The 21,530-nt window shown below is 44.4% G+C and overlaps 1 protein-coding gene across 7 annotated transcripts in view; it reads right to left on the bottom strand.

The window, feature by feature from the left end:
• The window catches only part of ARHGAP17 (Rho GTPase activating protein 17), a 98,554-nt gene that overhangs the window by 17,385 nt on the left and 59,639 nt on the right, over nucleotides 1-21,530 (bottom strand). For 6 of the 7 annotated variants that reach the window (XR_004438827.1, XM_033217712.1, XM_033217713.1 and 3 more), the window contains 8 exons: nucleotides 19,387-19,514; nucleotides 17,704-17,815; nucleotides 17,057-17,138; nucleotides 14,132-14,212; nucleotides 12,210-12,323; nucleotides 8,202-8,293; nucleotides 5,944-6,100; nucleotides 3,011-3,244 (listed from right to left, as the gene is read on the bottom strand). Coding sequence is in view for 6 of the 7 variants with exons in the window: in XM_033217712.1 (XP_033073603.1) it covers nucleotides 3,011-3,244; nucleotides 5,944-6,100; nucleotides 8,202-8,293; nucleotides 12,210-12,323; nucleotides 14,132-14,212; nucleotides 17,057-17,138; nucleotides 17,704-17,815; nucleotides 19,387-19,514 (1,000 nt within the window). In the remaining variant the exon portion in view is untranslated. The remainder of the gene's footprint in view (nucleotides 1-3,010; nucleotides 3,245-5,943; nucleotides 6,101-8,201; nucleotides 8,294-12,209; nucleotides 12,324-14,131; nucleotides 14,213-17,056; nucleotides 17,139-17,703; nucleotides 17,816-19,386; nucleotides 19,515-21,530) is intronic. The other variant, XM_033217716.1, reaches the window with a different exon arrangement.

The raw sequence follows: 21,530 nt of genomic DNA, 5'->3' as shown, positions 1-21,530 counted from the left end.
AAGAGTGAATAACATTAGTGTAATGTACATTAAAATACCTACAGAATACAGTATAAAAAAACAAAGAGCAGGCCAGGCACAGTGACTCATGCCTATAATGCCAGCACTTTGGGAGGCTGAGGCGGGTGGATCACTTGAGGTCAGGAGTTCGAGACCAGCCTGGCCAACATGGTGAAACCCTGTCTCTACTAAAAATGCAAATATTAGCCAGGTGTGGTGGCTCATGCCTGTAGTCCCAGCTACTCTGGAGGCTGAGGTGGGAGAATCACTTGAACCCAGGAGGTGGAGGTTGCCGTGAGTCAAGATCATGTCACTGCCCTCCAGCCTAGGGGACAGAGCAAGATCCTGTCTCAAAAAAAAAAAGCAAAATGACTGACATTCCATTTGTCCTTCTGCGTTAAGACTAATTATTGTCTTAATACATTTAGCCTTGATTAAACAAACTGAATGTCACAAGGAAATGAAAATTTGTAAATTGGCTGGGCGTGGTGGCTCATGCCTGTAATCCCAGCACTTTGGCAGGCGGAGGAGGGAGGATTGCTTGAGACCAGGATTCAAGACCAGTCTGGGGAACACAGTGAGACTTTGTCACTACAAAAAATTTTAAAAATTAGCAGGGCATGGGGGTGCACGAGTATAGTCCCAGCTGGGAGGCTGAGGTGGGAACATTGCTTGAGCCTGGGAGATTAAAAGGCTGTAGTGAGCCATGATCACACCACTGCCCTCCAGTGTGGGTGACAGAGCAAGACCCTGTCTGAAAAAAACAAAACAAAACAAAAAACAGGCCGGGGCAGTAGCTCACGCCTGTAATCCCAGCACTTTGGGAGGCCAAGGTGGGTGGATCACTTGAGGTCAGGAGATCGCGACCAGTCTGGCAAACATAGTGAAACCCCATATCTACTGAAAACACAAAAATTAGCCGGGCATTGTGGTTCGTGCCTATAATTCCAGCTACTCCGGAGGCTGAGGCAGGAGAATCATTTGAACCCAGGAGGCGGAGGTTACAGTGAGCCGAGACTGCACCACTGCTTTCCAGCCTGGGCAACAGAGTGAGACTTCGTCTCAAAAAAATAAATAAATAAAAATAAAAAACAAAAACAAGAAAAAGAAAATAAGTGAATTCGCTTAGACTTTTTCCCTTCAAACAAAACAATTTAAACCAAAACAAGTATACACATGGGGCACAATTATTGACAAGCTAACGTGGAGCCTATGACGTGCATGGGAAACCCTGTGAAGTCTGAAGCCTTAATTTTTTTTAATGCCAAAGTAAACTTTCCCAAGGTGAGGAAAATGGAATTCAGGAATGCACAGAGCATTCAGCATTCAGTTTAAATGGTGAAACAAGAGTCCTATCTCATGAGCAGCTTCACACACAACAAGGCTCTCCCTTGCTTATCCCAAGGACGATGAGAAAGGAGTTCTTCCAAGGCAAATTCATCACTCTGCATGGGAAATAAACGTGTGGATAAACGGCCTGTCCTTGTTCTGTGCACATTTATTTTACTTCATATATGATCATTCAGTGTGTTGTGGATGGCCAATGTAGAACACGACAACAAAAATTTTGGCACACGTGTGCAGAGCTAAGCAGCGGTCAGTTCCAAACTACAAGGGATGCCACCTGAAGTAGCCTCTGGTGGTTATCTGCCTGGATCAGTGTGGAGAACTGAATTCATGTCAATTACATAAAAATCTCAAGTTCTGGCCGGGCACGGTGGCTCACACCTGTAATCCCAGCATTTTGGGAGGCCGAGGCAGGTGGATCACCTGAGGTCAGGAGTTTGAGACCAGCCTGACCAACATGGTGAAACTCTGTCTCTACTAAAAATACAAAAAAATTAGCCGGGCATGGTGGTGTGTGCCTGTAATCCTAGCTACTTGGGAGGCTGAGGCAAGAGAATCACTTGAACCCAGGAGGGGGAGGTTGCAGCGACCCAAGATATGGTTGCACTCCAGCCTAGGCGACAGAGTGGGACTCTGTCTCAAAAAAACAAAAACAAAAACAAAAACAAACTCAAGTTCAAGGTGCCTTTTCTTAAAAGTTGCTATCCATTTGCAGCCCACTCCAGGTGGCTAATCCAAAGGTTAAGCAACTAAAAGAGACTTTTAAGAATATCTACCAGCCAGGCATGGTGGCTCACGCCTGTAATTCCACCATTTTCGAAGGCTGAGGCAGGACTTGAGGCCAGGAGTTCGAGATCAGCCTGGGCAACCAAGGGTATCTATGTTTACCCCATCTTTACAAAAAATTAAAAAATTAGCTGGGCATGGTGACAAGCACCTGTAATCCCAGCTACTTGGGAGGCTTAGGTAGGAGGATTGCTTGGGCCTACGAGGCGGAGGGTGCAGTGAGCTATGATCATGCCCTTGCACTCCAGCCTGGGCAACAGAGCAAGATGCAGTCTCAGAAAAAAAAAGAAAAGAAAAAAGAAAAGCTACCATCTTATTTTCCACCTTGGACTCATGGATCAACTGCCCTACAAGACTGAAATCTGGGGGTGTGGAGTGAAGTCTTAGTCACCTCATGAGCCCAGCACAGTGGCCAGCACATATCAGTGACTCGGTAAATCTGTCTGACTGAATCAATCAATGAACGAGTGAATAAATGCCAGGAATACTAGAATTTAACTAACTTGCCACATTCAAATGCTTCCTGGTTAGCACACTGGATGACAACGAACAGATAGTACATGAATGCTGACAGTGTACATCAAACAGGTGACAGAGGCTTAACACACTATGAGACACCCACTGCCTTCCGGTTTCCAGCACCAAAGCAGTGTGGCAAAGAATGCAAACCAATGTTGCTTTCTTTGGAAAACATAAAAAGAAGCCAGCCATTCATAGTCTTTTTTTCCGTCTTTTGCCAACCAGAGGAGTGAAAGCAAATCTGTTCACTCCGTGCTGGAGCAGTTCTTTGGGCCGTGGATGCCGTGCCCAAAGGCCACCACCTGCAAGTAGGTTGGGGCGTCCAGCCTCCGCTGCCAGCAGAAGTCGGCCTCCTTACCTGCCGTCACCTGGGCTCGGCCCCTGCTCCAGTATGCCCGCAGAGGAGGGGACAGTCCCACCCCCAGAGCTGCTTTCAGCCCTAGAGCTCTGGGGAGGGGGCTCTGGGCCAGCGGGCGCCACGGTGCTGCCATCTGTGGGCGGGAGTGGCGGCTGGAAAGCAGGGGATATGTGCTTTCTATTTAGAGTGCCACCCCGCCGGTGGGCCTGGAAGTCCATAAGCTTCACACCAAAGCTACACAGAGAGAAGAAACAGTCAACACACCATGCAAGCAGACTACTGAGACAGAAGCCCATCGGTCCACATGGGTTAAAACCACACATGTGGACAGCCACCCAAGTTGCCCAGCATGCAGTGAAGCGGCAAGAACCAGACTAATGGCCACCCCTGATACCAAGACAAGCAACACCACTTGGCTTTGAGGCCGAGCAAAGCCAATGACCCTGGTACTGTTCAAAGTCTTTGATCAATTTGGGTGTGAGCAGCTAAAAGCAAAGAGGCAGGTCTCACCTTGAATGACACCATGTTACTGTGTTTATCCCCATACTTCCTCTGTTTTTTTTCCCCCTTTAGACACGAGGTCTCACTCCATCACCCAGGCTGGAGTGCCTGGCACTCCAGTGGAGCAACCATAGCTCACTAAAGTGTCAAATTCCTGGGCTCAAACCATCCTCCAGCCTCAGCCTCTGGAGCAGCTTGGACTACTGGCACACATCACCATACTGGGATATTAAAAAATTTTTTTTTTTTTTTGAAACGGAGTCTTGCTCTGTCACCCAGGTTGGAGTGCAGTGGCGCGATCTCGGCTCACTGCAAGCTCCGCCTCCCGGGTTCACGCCATTCTCCTGCCTCAGTCTCCCAAGTAGCTGGGACTACAGGCGCCCACCACCACGCCTGGCTAATTTTTTGTATTTTTCAGTAGAGATGGGGTTTCACCGCATTAGCCAGCATGGTCTCAATCTCCTCACTTTGTGATCTGCCCGCCTCGGCCTCCCAAAGTGCTGGGATTACAGGTGTGAGCCACCGCAGCCAGCCAAAAAAAAAAAAAAATTTTTTTTTTTTTTTAGAGACGGGGTCTCACTACATTGCCCAGGCTCTCAAACTCCTGGCCTCAAGTAATCCTCCTGCTTTGGTCTCTCAAAGTGCTGGGATTACAGGTATAAGTCACCACGTCTGGCCCATTTCCATACTTCCTAGTTCCCATCTCAAATCTGTTTTTGGGGAATGAAACCGAAGTGAAGTCCAGAAGGCTACCAATGGTAGTATAAGGTTATCACACCACACTGCCCCTTAACTGAGATGAGATGTAGAAACAACCCTATGTGCATACGCAAACACTACATCTGAAAGACACATAAGGCTGGAAAAGCTGGGCGCGGGCACTCACACCTGTAATCCTAGCACTTTGGGAGGACAAGGCGGGAGGATCGCTTTAGCTTGGAAATTCAAGACCAGCCTGGGAAACATTGTGAGGCCCTGTCTCTACAAAAAACTTTTTTTAGAAAATTAGCTGGGTGAGGTGGTGCGCGCCTGCCAAGCGGCTGAGGTGGGAGAGCTGCTTAAGCCCGGGAGGCCAAGGCTGCTGTGAGCCATGATCATACCACTGCACTCCAGCCTGGGCATATAACCCTGTCTCAAAAAAACAAAAAACAACAAGACTGGAAAAAACTGTTGCTTTGAGGAAGGGAATGGTGGCTGGATGTGGCTGGAGGATAGGGTGGAAGGCAGGCTGACTTTTCACTTAAGCCCATTGATCTATGAACTTAGCAACTTTTTCTTTCAGTTCAGAAAGTAAACAGACACCTGGCTTCCTGAGCTTGTGCTCACTGGGTCAGCTGGCAGGGAGAATACACAAGGCAGGTAACTGAGAATTGTCTGCCATGTGCTAACTAGACTCATACACTGTTTTCTGTAACTTAAAATACATGAAAGCTAATTTTGTTATGGGTAGAGTTTGTTATCAGGAAATACTACTGAATGTAAGAATGAGGGTTCAGAGAGGTAATATGTCACATAGAATAAATGTGGATTTTGGACGGACAGAATACAGACAGAATAATGCATTCTCCTTTGCTAGGGGTAAAAAACGCAAAACAAAGAACAAGAAACAAATAAACAGCACGCCTCACTATAAGACTGAGCAATTAAAATAAGAGCTTGTTACTTTGTTTTAATGTAAAACTATATCTAGTAATATTGTTTCATATACTAAGAAAAACATATTACTTCCAACAGGCCTCTTGTTAGCATTCCTAGTGAGTACAGTGGCATTTCATCACACACATGGGACAGGTTGGCATCTACAGGTACAAATCACAAATAGTTTTAATGACCCTTGAAAATCCCATGAATTGTCCATAGAAAAGAGTATATAGAGACACACTGCTTTTCACTAAGTTCAATACTGCCATTTTTTTTTCTTCTAGAAGTGGCAAATACTGAGGTTTTTCCCACTGAACATCAAATTCAGTGGTTGGCTTCCATTGTGGGGCCATTATTATACCAGAAATATGTCTCCTTAAATACCAAATCACTCAACTCACTGTGCCAGGTGGGTGTTCTCACACTCAATTCTGGACAAAAGTCTACACTATCAAATTTACTTTCCTTTCTATTTCCCCCCACTCAAGTACATTTAGGTCAATTTTAACATGTGTATGATGCCATTCCACTGCAGGGTTTACCAAGCACACCACCAAGTTAAGCTGGAATACACGTGGAAGAAAGGTTAACTGACAAGCTTTATACACTGACTTTACGGGGAGATCAGTGCTTAGAATGACCTACAGCAGAATTACAGAAACTATCTGGATGCCATCAGCCACAGGTGGATGGGGACCACTCTCAAATCCCAAGTCCACTGAGCGATACCAGATACCATGGGTCTAACAACATATTTACTGCTGGTTTGGAAGTGAACGGTCGAATCATACCTTTCCTTCTTCATCAAGTCTCCTTCCATCACCGCCATGCTAGCAGGCCGCTTCCTCTCCAGGGTCCCCGAGTCAGAGTCGTTTCCAGTGTGGGAAGAGTGATTAGAATTCGGGGTGGTGAGAGGTACAAATGCTTCCGATACATTAAATTCCACCTCTGCAAGAGGAAAAATAAACAAGTGCATGAGACACGGAGCACAGCAGGCGAGGGAGCTCTAGGACACCCCTCATTGGAACGGGGACCTCATTCTTCAGTCCACAGTCCCCACTATTTCAAAATGGAAGCTCCAGGCACTCATGTCGCAAGAATGGTCCATCAAACCAGTGGGAAGTAACGTAAGAGGACAAGACAGGGGAAGAAGTGTGGCTCAGAATATAAGTTACACAACTTTTGTGCTTTCTCCTTTGTGGAAAAAAAACCAAATCTAGAATGCAGAAGAGGATGATGAACACAGATCACTTATTTGAATCATTCAAAGAGATATTTAGCTGGGCATGGTGGCTCACGACTGCAATCCCAGCACTTTGGGAGGCTGAGGCGGGGGGATCACCTGAGGTCAGGAGTTCAAGACCAGCCTGGCCAAGAAAGTGAAACCCCATCTCTACTAAAAATACAAAAAATTAGTTGGGCGTGGTGATGTATGCCTGTAATCCCAGCTACTCAGGAGGCTGAGGCAGGAGAACTGCTTGAACTTGGGAGGCAGAGGTTGCAGTGGGCCGAGATCTTGCCACTGCACCCTAGCCTGGGTGACAGAGCAAGACTCCGTCTCAAAAAAAAAAAAAAAAAAAAGAATATTTACACTTTGATATAAAATAGAAATACAAGGCAACATCAAGTTAATGACATCAAAGGCACCCCTCCCAAGGAAATCTCAACTGCACAACCCCCTACTACGCCCCAATTCAGCAGAAAGCAGTTAGAGCGGTCGTCAGCCAACCTCCCCAACAGCACTTGGGTTTTCCGGTTGAGAGGGGGGACTGAGAGAGGACTAGCTGGATTTCCTAGGCCGACTAAGAATCCCTAAGCCTAGCTGGGAAGGTGACCGCATCTACCTTTAAATATGGGGCTTGCAACTTAGCTCACACCCGACCAATCAGGTAGTAAAGAGAGGTCACTAAAATTTGCTAATTAGGCAAAAACAGGAGGTAAAGAAATAGCCAATCATCTACTGTCTGAGAGCACAGTGGGAGGGACAATGATGAGGATATGAACATTGCTGGCATTTGAGCCAGCAACGGCTACCCTCTTTGGGTCCCCTCCCTTTGTATGGCAGCTCTGTTTTCACTCTATTCAATCTTGCAACTGCAGGAAAAAAAAAAACAAAAAACGGCAACATCAAGTTCATACTGCCTCTAGCAGTTTTTGCAAGACTCATTTCCTCAAAGGAAATCTTGAGCAGAATGCTAGCATTCATTCATCCATCCCATCTTCCCAGGGCAACCTACAAGAATGAGGCGTGACCCTGGATGGTGACAAAACAGAGGTGAAGAAGAGATGGGTATTGTGGGGCTTGCACCCCACGGGACATGGCAGCAGGGCTGCTCTGGAGGAAGTAGGTGTGGGGGATCCAGAGTTCTAACACTGGCCTGGCCAGCATCCCCAAAGGGGGCCATGGGAACCTCTGTGGATCCCAGGACTGCAACAAACCTAGTTTGAAAATCTATTGCCAACAGGATGAAATACTAATTCCCTGACACAACCAACTCAGGCCTTCACCAACTGGCCCTGATCAACCTTTTCTGCTTTATCTCCTACCTATGGGCAAATCCATAATCTAGCTAAACAAAAAGCCCTCTTCCAAGTGAAAAACTCCTGCATATTCAACATCGCCTCTTCTAAAAACCAGTCTCTGGCTCCCTTTCCCAGCACCTGAGTTTGTGAAATCTTTCTCCATCCACCTATCTTCCAATTTACCATGTGTTATAATTTATCTGTTCATGTGGCTGTCTTCTCCAGTGGCCGGAGTTCCCCCAGGAAAGGCAGTAGGCTTCACCAGCAAACATATGGCACCTAGTGGGTATTCAATGTACACTGACTGGCTATGTTTTAGTGAAACTAAGTGAAAGACAATACAATATGATTACCATTATGTCAAAATACAAATGTAATGAACAAAGGCTGGAAAGACACATGAAAAATGTGAAACCAATTATGTAATCATGAAGAAGGATTACAGATGTATTTTCTTCTTTAAGAAGACTTTTTTGCACGATTATCACATTGCTTTGGTTGTCAATGAAACTGAAATGAGAATTACCTTCAGGGAAGAACCAGTCGGCATGCTGAATGATGGGTTCAATCACTGCAACCACATGGACGGATGTGGCTGCTGCCATTTCAGCAAGTGTTCTGCAAAGAAGTTCACAAAATTAAAATACTTCCCGTAGGCAGCATCTAATTTCTGCTGGTTGTGTCAGGGCAATTCAATTATTTTTAAAGGATAAAATATTTAAAAGATGCAAAAATCAAATTCACTGGCTGGGTGCGGAGGTTCACACCTATAATCCCAGCACTTTGGGAGGCTGAGGCAGGCGGATCACAAGGTCAAGAGATCGAGATCATCCTGGCCAACATGGTGAAACCTCCATCTCTACTAAAAACACAAAAATTAGCCAGGTGTGGTGGTGCATGCCTGTAGTCCCAGCTACTTGGGAGGCTGAGGCAGGAGAATCACTTGAATCCGGAAGGTGGAGGTTGCAGTGAGCCGAGATCACGCCACTGCACTCCAGCCTGGTGACAGAGTGAAACTCTGTCTCAAACAAAACAAAACAAAACAAAACAAAACAAAAAAAACAAAAAACAAAATCAAATTCACATGGTCCTGGTCTACGAACGTGGCTGTGATCACCCAGGAAAAAATGACTCTGGCTTGGCTGCTCCTTCGTCTGCACTGTGATAACAACCACAGTGTCTGCTACACACAGACCCTGGGGGGCAGTGAAACCAGTCAGTCACCAATGCTGTGTCAAATGCCGGTTTTAAACTGGTCTGGAACTGGTCTGCAATGAGGGTTGTACTTTCCCACTGGAACAGCATCACATGGGTGGTAGCTATGTTCTAAGACTAAAAGATCACTAAAAAGCAATTTTGCTTATGATGTCACCAAGAACATGCATTGTTACAGTGTGCCTTTTACTATGTTGAAACCTGAGCCTCCCACTCACACTTAAGGTTGCCATATATGTGGACTAGTCTCAAGATGAGTGTTCAGATGTTAACACTGTCGGATGCCAAGGCTCACAAAGAAGAAAATAAGTAGGCCAGATGCAGTGGCTCACACCTGTAATCCCAGTCCTTTGGCAGGCTGAGGCAGTTAGGCCAGGAGTTCAAGACCAGCCTGGGCAACATAGTGAAATCCCGTCTCTGCAAAAATTGGCCAGGTGTGGCGGTACGCATCTGTACTCCCAGCTACTGGAGAGGCTAAGGTGGGAGGATCACCTGAGCCCAGGAGGTTGAGGCTGCAGTGAGCCATGATCACGCCACTGTACTCCAGCCTGGAGAACAGAGCGAGACCTTGTCTCAAAAAAAAAAAAGAAGAAGAAAGGAAAGGAAAGGAAAGGAAAGGAAAAAGGAAAAGAAAAAAGAAAGGAAAGGAGGAAGGAGAAAAAAATAAGTAAGAGTTATTATCACTGTTGTCAAGTTCCTGTTTCAGTTGGGAGTCAGAACACCACAAAAGCAAACCACCTGCAAAAGGCCTGACACTTTCTGGCCACCTACCAGGCTTCAGGTTCTTCATCTTGCTTAATTTTTACAAGAACCTATTATGAGGCTTACATGAGGACATTGGGTTCCCAAGCTCGATCCCAGGTCTGACTGCCTCAAACCTCTCCTCTATCACTCTGACCTCTCTTCCCACCAGAACATTTTCACCCACTTTCCGACCAAGTAAAATTTCTCGCTCCTTTCAAATTCCAGTTTAAAATTGAAGCTCTGCCTGTAAATGATCCTTCCCAGCCTTCCTCCCACACGGAGTCTGATCAGTCTGTGTGCCTTAGAACCCTGCTGGATTAGGGTGGAACTGTCCTCTCACGTCCTTTCCCACTTTTCTTTTAGAAGAGTACTGGAAAGCTAATAAGGGTTAATAAGGATACAGGCTCTGTACCCAGAACCTGGACACACCAGTTCCCCGTGTGTGATCTTAAGCAAATTACTTGTTCTTTCTAAGAGTCAGTGTCCTCATCTGCAAACACAAGGACGACAGTACAAATGTCAATGATTCAACCTCAATTTGCTATATATTTCTAATCAATTTCTCTCTTATGTCCTCTATTCATTTTTTTTTTTTTTTTTTTTTTTTTTGAGACGGAGTCTCGCTCTGTCGCCCAGGCTGGAGTGCAGTGGCCGGATCTCAGCTCACTGCAAGCTCCGCCTCCCGGGTTTACCGCCATTCTCCTGCCTCAGCCTCCGAGTAGCTGGGACTACAGGCGCCCGCCACCTCGCCCGGCTAGTTTTTTTGTATTTTTTGGTAGAGACGGGGTTTCACAGTGTTAGCCAGGATGGTCTCGATCTCCTGACCTCGTGATCCGCCCGCCTCGGCCTCCCAAAGTGCTGGGATTACAGGCTTGAGCCACCGCGCCCGGCCTATGTCCTCTATTCAAAAGGTTACTTCTGATTACTAAATGAGATCATCACAATGCCACCAACAGAGTGGCAATTTCCCAGAAGCTTTCTAGCGGATCCCCCCACCCCTCCTCTATTCAATCTACATTTCGCAATGCCAATAAAGTTATCTAAGTGCAACTTAATCAAGACATTCTTCTGCTTAGGAACCTTAATGAATGACTCCCCACCAGCCAGAAAATAAGTCTCAGACACCTCAGCAGGATGTGTGAGGACCTTGAAGGCTCTGGCCTTCCCAGTCACAGCCTCATGTTCTTTGTCTTCAAGATTCACGAGGCCATGTGACACACCCGTAAACGATGGGAACCTGGCCCTTTCAATAGTGTCTTGGTCCATCCAGGTCCTGGCTGTAGGAAACTTATTAACTCATCAAGGTACAGCTCCAGTGCCATTCCCTAGCCAGAGCTTTCCCTGACTCCTCAGCCTGAATTATGTTTCTTTACCTCTGTTGCCGTCACACTTGATAAAGGGGGCAGAATATGCCATCCCAAAATATGCCCCTTAGGTATAGGATTATTTTGAGTTAAAGATACTTGAAAATCATCACATGCAAGAAGAGTGCTCCGACCTTCCTTTTTCATCCAGAAAGCAGGAGATAAACTCCCACGTGAAGGATGCCCTCCCTATATATACCAGGAGGAAAGAAACATTCCTAACACCAGGGATGGGAAGGCAAGGCTGAGGGAAACCTCCATAAACAAACCTTGCCGAACGAATCCTTATCTTCCTAGTCACTTCTCCACAACTAACTGCCCTAGCCCACACTCCTTTGTCTGGTCATGTTTTCACAATTCACTTTTCGTCCAACTTCAAATATAAGCATTCAGCTCTTAACTGCTTCTTTGGATCTTCATTGTCCTATGGGAACTCCAATGTCAGACATGACACTGATGCTTCTAAGTCATCATAATATACATGAAATCCCGGGGGGAGGCGGGAGGGATTGCATTGGGAGTTATACCTGATGTAAATGACGAGTTGATGGGTGCTGACGAGTTGATGGGTGCAGCACACCAACATGGCATAAGTATACATACGTAACAAACCTGCACGTTATGCACATGTACCCTAGAACTTAAAGTATAATAATAATAAAAAATATATATATACGTGAAATCCCATTCCCAGTAGTCCCAAGTTACTCTCCAAAGTGATGTGCTTTTTTTATTAATGTGCTAAGTAGGCGTGAATTAAATGACTTCTCTGCTGTGCATTAAAATGTACAAATCTGTATGCTTTCTCCTGTTAACCTGTCTTACGTCCATTTAGTTCTCAGGTCCAGCCAGATACCCTAAGGGGGTGGAAGTAAAGTGCTACCCCTCCCACAATATCATATACACACACACGGATATGTGCATTTTTCTTATCACTGTACTGTAGCCACTGAGCTATCTAACTGCCTAAGAGCAGGGGCATTTTGAGAACTGGGACAGTGTCTCACACATCTTTGTGTCACCATCAGCTGGAACAGCACCCAGCTCACAGCTGTGTTCCAAGAATATTATAGGCTGAATGAGAAAACCAATTTCAGAACACCTCGAATTGATCTTAAACTAGAATGTGTAACCCAAGTTACATTTCTATGCATCCCGACAGGTGGGAAAGAAGAAATTCAAAGGATGTGATACAGAGGAAGATGACTTACCCTTCATTTTTGGCCCATAACAAGTTAGGGCCTAACACAATCGCAATGTTGCTGGGAGTCATTTTATTCACATCGCTGGTCTGGGCAAGCTTTGCAAGGAACTTGATCAAATATCTAGGGGTCAAAAGAGAAGGGGAGGGTTTCTCCTCTGAAATAGCTGCTGGAATATTCTCTTCCTGCCCAGGTGCACAATCCCAGGTTGCTCAGGTGCTAACTGCAGAGAGTTCCTAAATCAGAATCTGGCTCAGGTGAAGCATTTTATACAGTTCTTGTGTTCTTTGCTTCAGATAACAGACTAATTAGGGCTTGGAAGAAGAAAATAGGTTAAGTATAAATCTCAGCAATTTGAACCTCTATTGGCTATATATTTCTAATCAATTTCTCCTCTATGTCCTATCTATTCTAGCCCTATTATAAGTTATAATGTGTTAATAGTGAGCTCAATATTTTTTAATACAAAAACAGACACAGTTATATTGCTTAAAGGAAACTGTATTTGAAAATACTTTATGTTGGAATTATAAAAATATCCAATTTATCATATATACATAGCTTATGTATAAGTACAGTCGTATAAAGGCAAAAACTTAAGAACAACCTGACTATCAACAGGGAGTTGGTTAAATAAATCACAGTATATCCATACAGTGGAGGATTATGCAACCATCATTACACAATGTACTGAGAAGGAAAAATCTCCAAGATGTATTAAGCGAGTATCTTAAGATGTCAAGCAAAAAAGGTGAGGGGGAGAATGAGGTATACAATATACCTCATTCGCTTTTAAGAAGGGGGTGTGAGAGAAAAAATATGTAGGCAAATATGTACACATGAATGTATTTGCTTACGTCTACATCAACTCTTGCTGAGAGGATATATAAGAAACTAAACACCGGATGCATCTCAGGAGAGGAACTGGGTGGCTGGGGTATGGGAACAGGAGAGAGATTTTTCATTGTATACCTTTTGAATTTTGAATTTTGAACCAAGGGAATGTGCTCCCTATTCAAAAATCAATTAGTAACAATTACAGAGTAAAATTAACAAAATAAAGAGCCCAACTCCCAACATACTAAGAAGTACTGAGTTCTTACCATATACACTGAATAGAGGAAGAGGATCTGTAATTCCAAGCTGGGTGAGTTAAATTAATCAAAGGGAATATTTAAAAGGGAGTATGTAGCTTTGCTTAGTGGCAAAGCCCAAGGCTAAATTTAAGGACAAGTAACATTCTAGACATATCACCTGTAAAGTATTTTGGTTGATCACTTAATGTCACTCAAAACCAAACAAAGAAAATTTTCTAGAAAGTCCTCCCAGAAAACTTTCCTTGTTTGGTTTTGAGTGACTTTATTCCTAGGGGCCACTTTTTCCTTTTCTCTATACTTGTTCTAAGTTACATATGAAGTCAAAAGGAAAACAGAAGTTATATTACGGAAGTTTTGTCCCATGGTAAATTTTCTTAAAACCACAGTTATTCCACAAAGTAATATATAATCTCCATTCCTTGAAATTTTATTTAGCAAGATGATTTTATACTTTAAAATAAATTAAGTAGTATATATAAAAGACATTACAGAATGTACAACTATTGATTAATTTTGCCTTTAACATACTGGACGATTTGGACTCCAAACCCAACATACGGTCACTCAAACTTTTCACAAGAAATTTATTGCTAATAGCTGTAGTGGGAAAATAAGCCAACTTATGTATTAATGTCAAGCATGATACTGATGCTTCAAATTCATCATAATATACATGAAATCCCATTCCCAGCAGCCCCAAGTTACCCTCCAAAGTGATGTGTTTTTTGTTGTTGTTGTTTTTTAATGTGCCAAGTATGCCTGAATTAAATGACTTCTCTGCTGGACATTAAACCTATCTTTACTCCAGAGTTATTGTAGCTCAATCATACATACCTAAAGTTAACAAAATTTTGTGGTGGCAACTTCTGACATGTTCTCCACAAGTCTTGAAGTTTTTTATCTTGATCCTGCACACTGAGAAAAAAAAACTTTTAAGTATAACAATTTATTAAAACACTGATTAGTAATACCTTATTAATATGCTATATTAAAAGTGAGGCCTCCATTTTGACAGAGAAAGCACACTTGGAAAACAGCCCAGACTATGGAAATAAACAGATTTAGAGTCAAATACCAATTAACTGTTTAACTCTGTGCAGTTGGTTAACCTTCAATCTCTGGATGTGCAAAACAGGGTAAGTGTTGATTCTGCTGAACGAGTTTAGGTGTCTGCTGAACGATTTTGAGGTGGTTTTGTGGCAAAACCACCTCCACCAATGCTTGGCACAGAAGAGACAAGACACTACTGAAAATTCTGTCTAGAAAAAGTGTGTACTGACGTATAGCTTCATGGAGCCCAAATTCTCTTACCCTCAAGCAGCTCAGCCACAGATCAGGGGGGTGAGTCCCAGTCGCCCAGACCTCTGGGCCTTTCCTCGCTTGCAATACTGCACACCGGCTACACACCTAGCAGCCCATTTCTGTTGTGAAGCAACTGTAAGAGCTCTTGCCCTCCATGGGCGCAATATGGAGGCATATTGCAGAGACATAAAAAGGCATATTGCAGAGACATAAAAAAAGGGGCAGGGAGGAGCCTGTAGAGTACAGCCAACTCTGCCGTCTAGGGACCAAGAGTGATAGAGGGGCCTCCATAACACCGCTCTGAACTCGAAACATCCTCCAGAATGGAATCATTCTGGAGAGTACGGATAGGGATTAAACATAATTACACTTTAGAGGCCAGTTGATGTGTTACTGGGATGGAAGCCCACCATGTTGACAATTCTCAACTATAGAATCAATATACCAACAGACAGACATCTTCTTTTACAAGTTTATTTGCTTGTAATAAACAAAGAAATCTTTTATTGGGTAGGAGGCTACCCAATAAAAGAAATCCCACAACTCTCCTTCACCTAACACTGATGTTGGATTCCACTGAATTCTGTCCCATAAACATTAATACCGACAGTAGGCTGGTCCCCAGGCAGGGTTCCAAAGATACGTGATGACTAAGAACTTGTCTCTGAACTTGAACACCTCACCATCTACCAGGGACAAAGTCTCTCATTCCACAGTTACAGAGAAAAGCTCAAATGTGGCTGAGCGCAGTGGCTCATGCCTGTAATCCCAGCAGTTTGGGAGGCCGAGGCAGGCGGATTGCCTGAGGTCAGGAGTTCGAGACCAGTCTGGCCAACATGGTGAAACCTCGTCTCTACTAAAAATACAAAAAAATTAGCCAGGCGTGGTGGCGGGCACCTGTAATCCCAGCTACTTGGGAGCCTGTGGCAGGGGAATTGCTTGAACCAGGGAGGTGGAGGTTGCAGTGACTCTAGACTGTGCCACTGCACTCCAGCGTGGGCGACAGAGTAGGACTCCATCTAAAAAAAAAAAAGGAAAAAGAAAAGAAAAGCTCAAATGCAAAACCTGGTTAAAGAGATGAGTGATGGACTCACATCCACTGAAGTGTAACTGATCAGAAATAAGTGGCTCTTATTTGATCATGGCCTGCCTGAGGGGAACAGGGGCAGTGTCCGCAGACGGGGAAGAGGACAGAACAGAGGTGACATTTGTTCCTCTTCCCTTAGTGGTGAGGAGTAGGCACTCTGGAGAGGAGGGGAGTCAGTACCGTGAGAAAAAAGACGAGGAGGTGGGCTGGCCAGCCAAGCAGAAGCCTCTAGGCTTTTAAAACAAAGCTGTCCTGCTTAAAATCAACTGTTCCTAGACAGACTGAAGCTGAGGGTGGAGGGAAAGGGACAAAGAGAAACATAGCATTTGGGTGTCTGGTTTGAATTCTAGCTCTGCCAATTACTTGCTACTATCCTGGCCCTGTTCCCTCCCAAGCCTCGGTTTCCTCTCTGTAAAATGTGGATCACATCATCATCTGCCTTTTACAATGTTAATTAAAGATTACAGGAGGTAATAGCTACAAAGATGAGCACAGTACTGAGCACAAGAAAATGCTCAGTAAATATTAATGTCATCATTATACAGCTGACAACACAGGATCCACTTACACGCAATTTTTTCAATAAACATATAGGAAAATTCCTGGAGATCTGTGAAAAACTCACAGATGAACTGCCACCCCTAAAACAGCAAGACCAACCCCTTCACTTTCTCTACTTCCTCAACCTACGCAACATGAAGACAACAAGGATGAAGACCTTTAAGATGATCCACTTCCCTTTAATGAATACTGAACAGATTGTCTCCTCCTTACAATTTTCTTAATAGTACTTCTTCTCTAACTTACTCTATTGTAAGAATACAGTATATAATACATACAACATACAAAATATGTGTTAATTGACTACGTTATCAGTAAGGCTTCCAGCCAACAGTATGCTATTAGTTGTTTTGAGGGAGTTAAAAGTATTACTTGAATTTGCAATTATGTAGTGTATCACTGCTGCTAATCCTCATGCTGTTTGAAGGCCAACTGTATCACTGCACACGCAAGTTTGCATACAGCTCAAAAGGTACACTGCCACGGGTCAGTATAACCCGTATCCCCAGTTACAGGGCTTTCTTCAACATAAAGGGGGCTAGAAATTTGCAAATCCATTAATATGGATACCACTCTATGTCTTCATCCACGTAACACAAATTTAAACCAATGCCTAAGTGGTGACTTTCCTACATTAATAATTACATCACTCGATATTTTTATTCTAAACATAAATAAGAGCTGAGACATGTATTATTTAACAAATATGCTATTTTAAGGTTATGATCCCTGAGAATAAAATGATTTACAAATAGGGCACAATATCACATCATTCCCTTTACAACTCTGCGTCCTTTACACTTACTTACCTTGCAACTTGTGTCCATTCTTCATACAGATTAAAAGTCATCAAAGGTTCAGGCAATTCCCGTAAATAGGATTTTAAAGCACCTGAAATCATTAACACTCTCTTTGAGTATGAAAAAGGAGTAAGGCTAAGAATCTTGGGACATATTATTTTGCAGATCGAAATGATCTCAATTACAATCTTCCAAGATGTATATAACAAATCGTTAAGTTGGCAAGAGTGGTTAGAGACTAAAATGTTCATAAAACAAATTCAATCTCTTGCAAAAACAATGTTTTAAGAGATTAATTACCAATAAATTTAGTTTTAAAGTCATTCCCTTAATAGACATAATTTCTCTGGGTAGATATGAATTTGGTGGGGGGAGACTATGAACGATGGGAAGAAAATACAAGTATGTCTCCAAATATTTGCATTGTAAGCTACTTCCTCCTTTAATCATCAAGAAAATAGAAAAACAAAAAGGAGTAAAGAAGACACATGTGAACATTACATTAATATACACTAAGGAATTGTAGCAAGAGGCCACTTCAGTTTTGTCCCTTAAACCTATAATTGAAATTGGATTTTAACTGACCATCTGTCTGAGACAGAACCTGCCCACTGCCTTGAGGGTGACTTGATTTGCAGACAGTCTTTGGCGCTCACCTGCTACAGCATGGGGGTCTGAATAGAACTCATCCAGGTGGGAAGTAGAACAGTCCAAAGCAGCTTTCAGCTTCTTTAACTTGGAGGCCCCAGCCCCGATTCGGAAAAGGCCCTAAAGATAAAGAAAAGCCATCAGCATCAAGAGCAGGTTGGGAGACTCAGACTCTTAAGCGGCAGTGTGTTCTGATGGGGATTTCCCGACTTCTGCTCAGCTCTTATCTATGGCGGCGGTGGTACCACCTGCCCCGCAGGGCTGTCAGGAGGAATGGCGAGGGCTGAGCATGTACCCAAGCACAGGGACAGGCAGGAAGAAGATTAATCTAGGCAGAATTTCTTGACCTCAGCACTACAGACATTTTAGGTTGGATTATTTTTTGTTGGAGGTTGTCCTGTGCCCTGTGGGATGTTTAGCAGCATCCATGTTGATATGGTTCGGCTCTGTGTCCCCATCCAAATCTCATGTGGAATTATGATCTCCAGTGTTGGAATGCAGGGCCTGGTGGGAGGTGACTGGATCATGGGGGTGGATTTCCCCTTTGCTGTTCTTGTGATAGTGAGTGAGCTCTCACAAGATCTGGTTGTTTGAAAGTGTGTGGCAACTCCCCCTTTGCACGCGCACTTGCTCTCTCCCTCCTGCTCCACCATGTCAACACTGTGCCTGCTTCCCCTTCACCTGCCACCATGACTGTAAGTTTCCTGAGGCCTCCCCAGCCATGCTTCCTGTATAGCCTGTGGAACTGTGAGTCAGTTAAAGCCCTTTCATCATAAATTATCCAGTCTCAGGTAGTTCTTTATAGCAGTGTGAGAATGGACGAATATACACATGGCCTCTATCTACTACTAGATGACAGTAACACCTCCTCCTCTCAGTTGTCATGATCAAAAATACCTCCAGACCTTGACAAATGTCTCCTGGGGAGCAAATCTGGCCCCAGACAAGAAGCACCAACCTAGGCTGTTAGAAGGGGAGTGGCTGGAAGCAAACACAAGGACGGCTTCCGGGGTGTTCTTTGATCTGAGTGCCAATTCCATGGGTGGGTTTAGTCATGCAAGCGCATCAAGCTGTGCACCTGTGATATGTATGCTTTTCTGTGTGTACGTTCTATTTCAATACAAAGTTTTAAAAAGGGGGAAAAAAGTCTTGCATTTTGATTCTGGCTCTGACCTGGTGTAAACTCCCTGCATGCTGACTTCCTTATTTATACAAGAAGAGTAATAAAAACTCCCTTATTTGGTTCATGGGAGGTTTGGGGTAAGAATCCTGTAAAATTAAGTATGTAAATGATCCCCACCCAAAAAAATTGCATAACACTATGCAAACTAAAGCTCATTAGCCCATTAGTGCGTCACGAAATCTACTGTCACAAATCACAACCAGAGTTTTAAATGAAACAATCAAACAGGACACGAAGAGGTCCGGGTATACCACAAGCAGGAAAGATAAATATTGTTCCGTAAAACCTTTGTTTCATTCACAGGCAGATGGGTATCGTAAGGACCAGGGTTGCAATTTAAAGTATGGATCATGGTGACAAAAGCTTGAAAGCCACTGTTTTACACAAAACAGACAACGGCTGTATAACTAAGGGAGGGGGCGGACAGGGGGCTGGTGGGGAGCATGGTGCTCTGGGCAGAAAAAGGGGCACGGAGACTTGGTGCACAGGATCCCGAAGCTCCCCTCACCTCCTCCTTCATGCCTGTCTCCAGGAGCAGCATGACACAGGCTTCAATGGGCAGCGCAATCTCGCGCCCGCTCCTCTTCAGGTGTTCTTCCAGGGGAGTCCCAAAGGCTGGTTTTTCCGCCCACTTATCTAGAGCAGCAAATTGTTCAGTTAGACACCCAACAAACTCATGGCATTACCAAGCTATTTTCTCCCCAAACTACCCAATGCACTTTTCTAGCAGACTGGTAGCTGAGGCTCTGGGAAGAGGGGATACATCTGTTCTATTTGCTTTTGTTATTTGCCATCTACTGGAGCAGCACAAACTATGGACCAGGCTGGGGCAGTCACATGTGGAACAGAGGCCTGAGTGCACCTAGATGGCACCCAACTCAGGCTGCCCAGAAGCTGCAGTGGCGCGCTGCACCTGCACCACGCTTCAGTAACACACGCCAGTGGGTTTAGTGGGCTGCCTTGCACTAAAAGGAAGATTCGCCAGAGCATACTGTTTCGTTGAAAAGAAATTTATTCTAGCCATGCAAAGCCTTCTAGCTAGAGGACAAGAAATAGACTCTTTGCTATGAAAAAATGGAAATAATCTCTGAAAATTTCAAACACAAGTTAAGCATCTGTCATACAAGACTGGAGATGGCCAACGTGAACTCTCCACGTTGCAGTTACTCTCCATCAGATGCGACATCTCCACGGCATGCAGTGCTTCAGAACGCCGCATCCCCAAACAGCTCCGAAAAATTCTGAGTGGAAAGAAATGCAGTATCTGCAGCCCTAAAGCAGCGGAAGGCTATGCTGACGGCAGGAAAGCCATATTTTAGATTATCTTCAGGTCATGAGGCAGCTTAGCACAAATACAATGAAGCAGTAAAATAGAAAGAATTTAGAGAATGGACATATGAATTAGAATAAGAAGTATCTGGTTGAGTTTGGCCTGCCTGCACAAGTTGCAGAGATACCGTGCTATCTGAGCAGCTCGCAGAAGCAAAGGAGGGCAAACCAGTTGTGAAAACTGCTCCAGGGAGAAACACTTATCGGGTTCATGCCCTTCTCTGCACCTTTATTGGCCACTGGTCCCTTAGCAGCTCTGCTGTTAGAAAGCTGGGTTGGAAGAAGGCAGTATGTAGTACTCCAGTGTGTCCTCTTACACTCTCTCCTATGTCATAGCAGGGATAGAGGCCCTCATGATTTGCACATGGGGAAGGAAGAAAAATAAAATCCCACAAAACCATTGAACCGGGAGTTTGTGGAAAGGTAAAAATGGATGGAAAGAGCAAGAGGTAAAGACTGAAGAAAGGGGTGAGGGAAAGGGAGGTAGGGGACAAAAATGAGGTGCAGGCCACCAGCCACTCTCACAATTGTGGGGAGCCCAGCACCAGCCAGGGGAATTTCCAATAGAAAATGCATCCAGGGGTCTGGACCTTCCCAGAGGTCAAACCTTACCTGAAATACTTTATCCCTTTTATCTAAAGCAATGATTCACAATACAGGCTGAAAATGGCCACGTGAGCCTTCCACTAGGGGATACACTGGAATCACCCAGGGGAGTTCTGCAAATGACACCTGCCACTGCCTTCACCACAAGCCCAACCCTGTAACGTTAAGGGGTGGGCATGCTTCAAATCTCTGCTAGAACTTTCTAGTAAACATTGGATACAGTGGATCCCACCCCCAAGCCTGGTATAATGTTGGCAGAGGGTACAAGTGAGAACCACTGACCTAGAAGCAAGTCATAAGGCAAACTCCACCTCAGGCACTGGCCTCTTAAACAACAGATCTACTAAGTGCCAGGTACTGTAGGAGACAGGTGAAGTTCACAGAGACTCCCCACCCTCAGGGAGAGGGCAACTGAATTGTGAAGGGAATATAAGACAAACATGTAGACACGGAACAATCAGTCACGAGACAAGACATATTTGCTAAGTCATGGCAGATCGATGGTATAGACGAGGGTCGCAAATGCAATTGTCTAGAGGAGCCAGTTAGGTAGCACAGGGGCACGAATCCTGTTGGGAGTGCACGATCTGCCGACAGGCGATAACCACTCCTCCGCACCAAACCAACACTGCCACAAGGGAAAGCAGAGCCAGTGTTGCCAGATGTTCTCAACTTTCAGGAGAAGCCAGAAATCAGGATTGTTATATCAAAGCATCT

Source organism: Trachypithecus francoisi, unplaced genomic scaffold, assembly GCF_009764315.1.
Source record: "Trachypithecus francoisi isolate TF-2019V2 unplaced genomic scaffold, Tfra_2.0 Lachesis_group10, whole genome shotgun sequence".
Taxonomy (NCBI): Eukaryota; Metazoa; Chordata; class Mammalia; order Primates; family Cercopithecidae; genus Trachypithecus; species Trachypithecus francoisi.
Note: the sequence above shows the minus strand (reverse complement) of the source record. Positions and strands in the feature narration are given on the sequence as shown.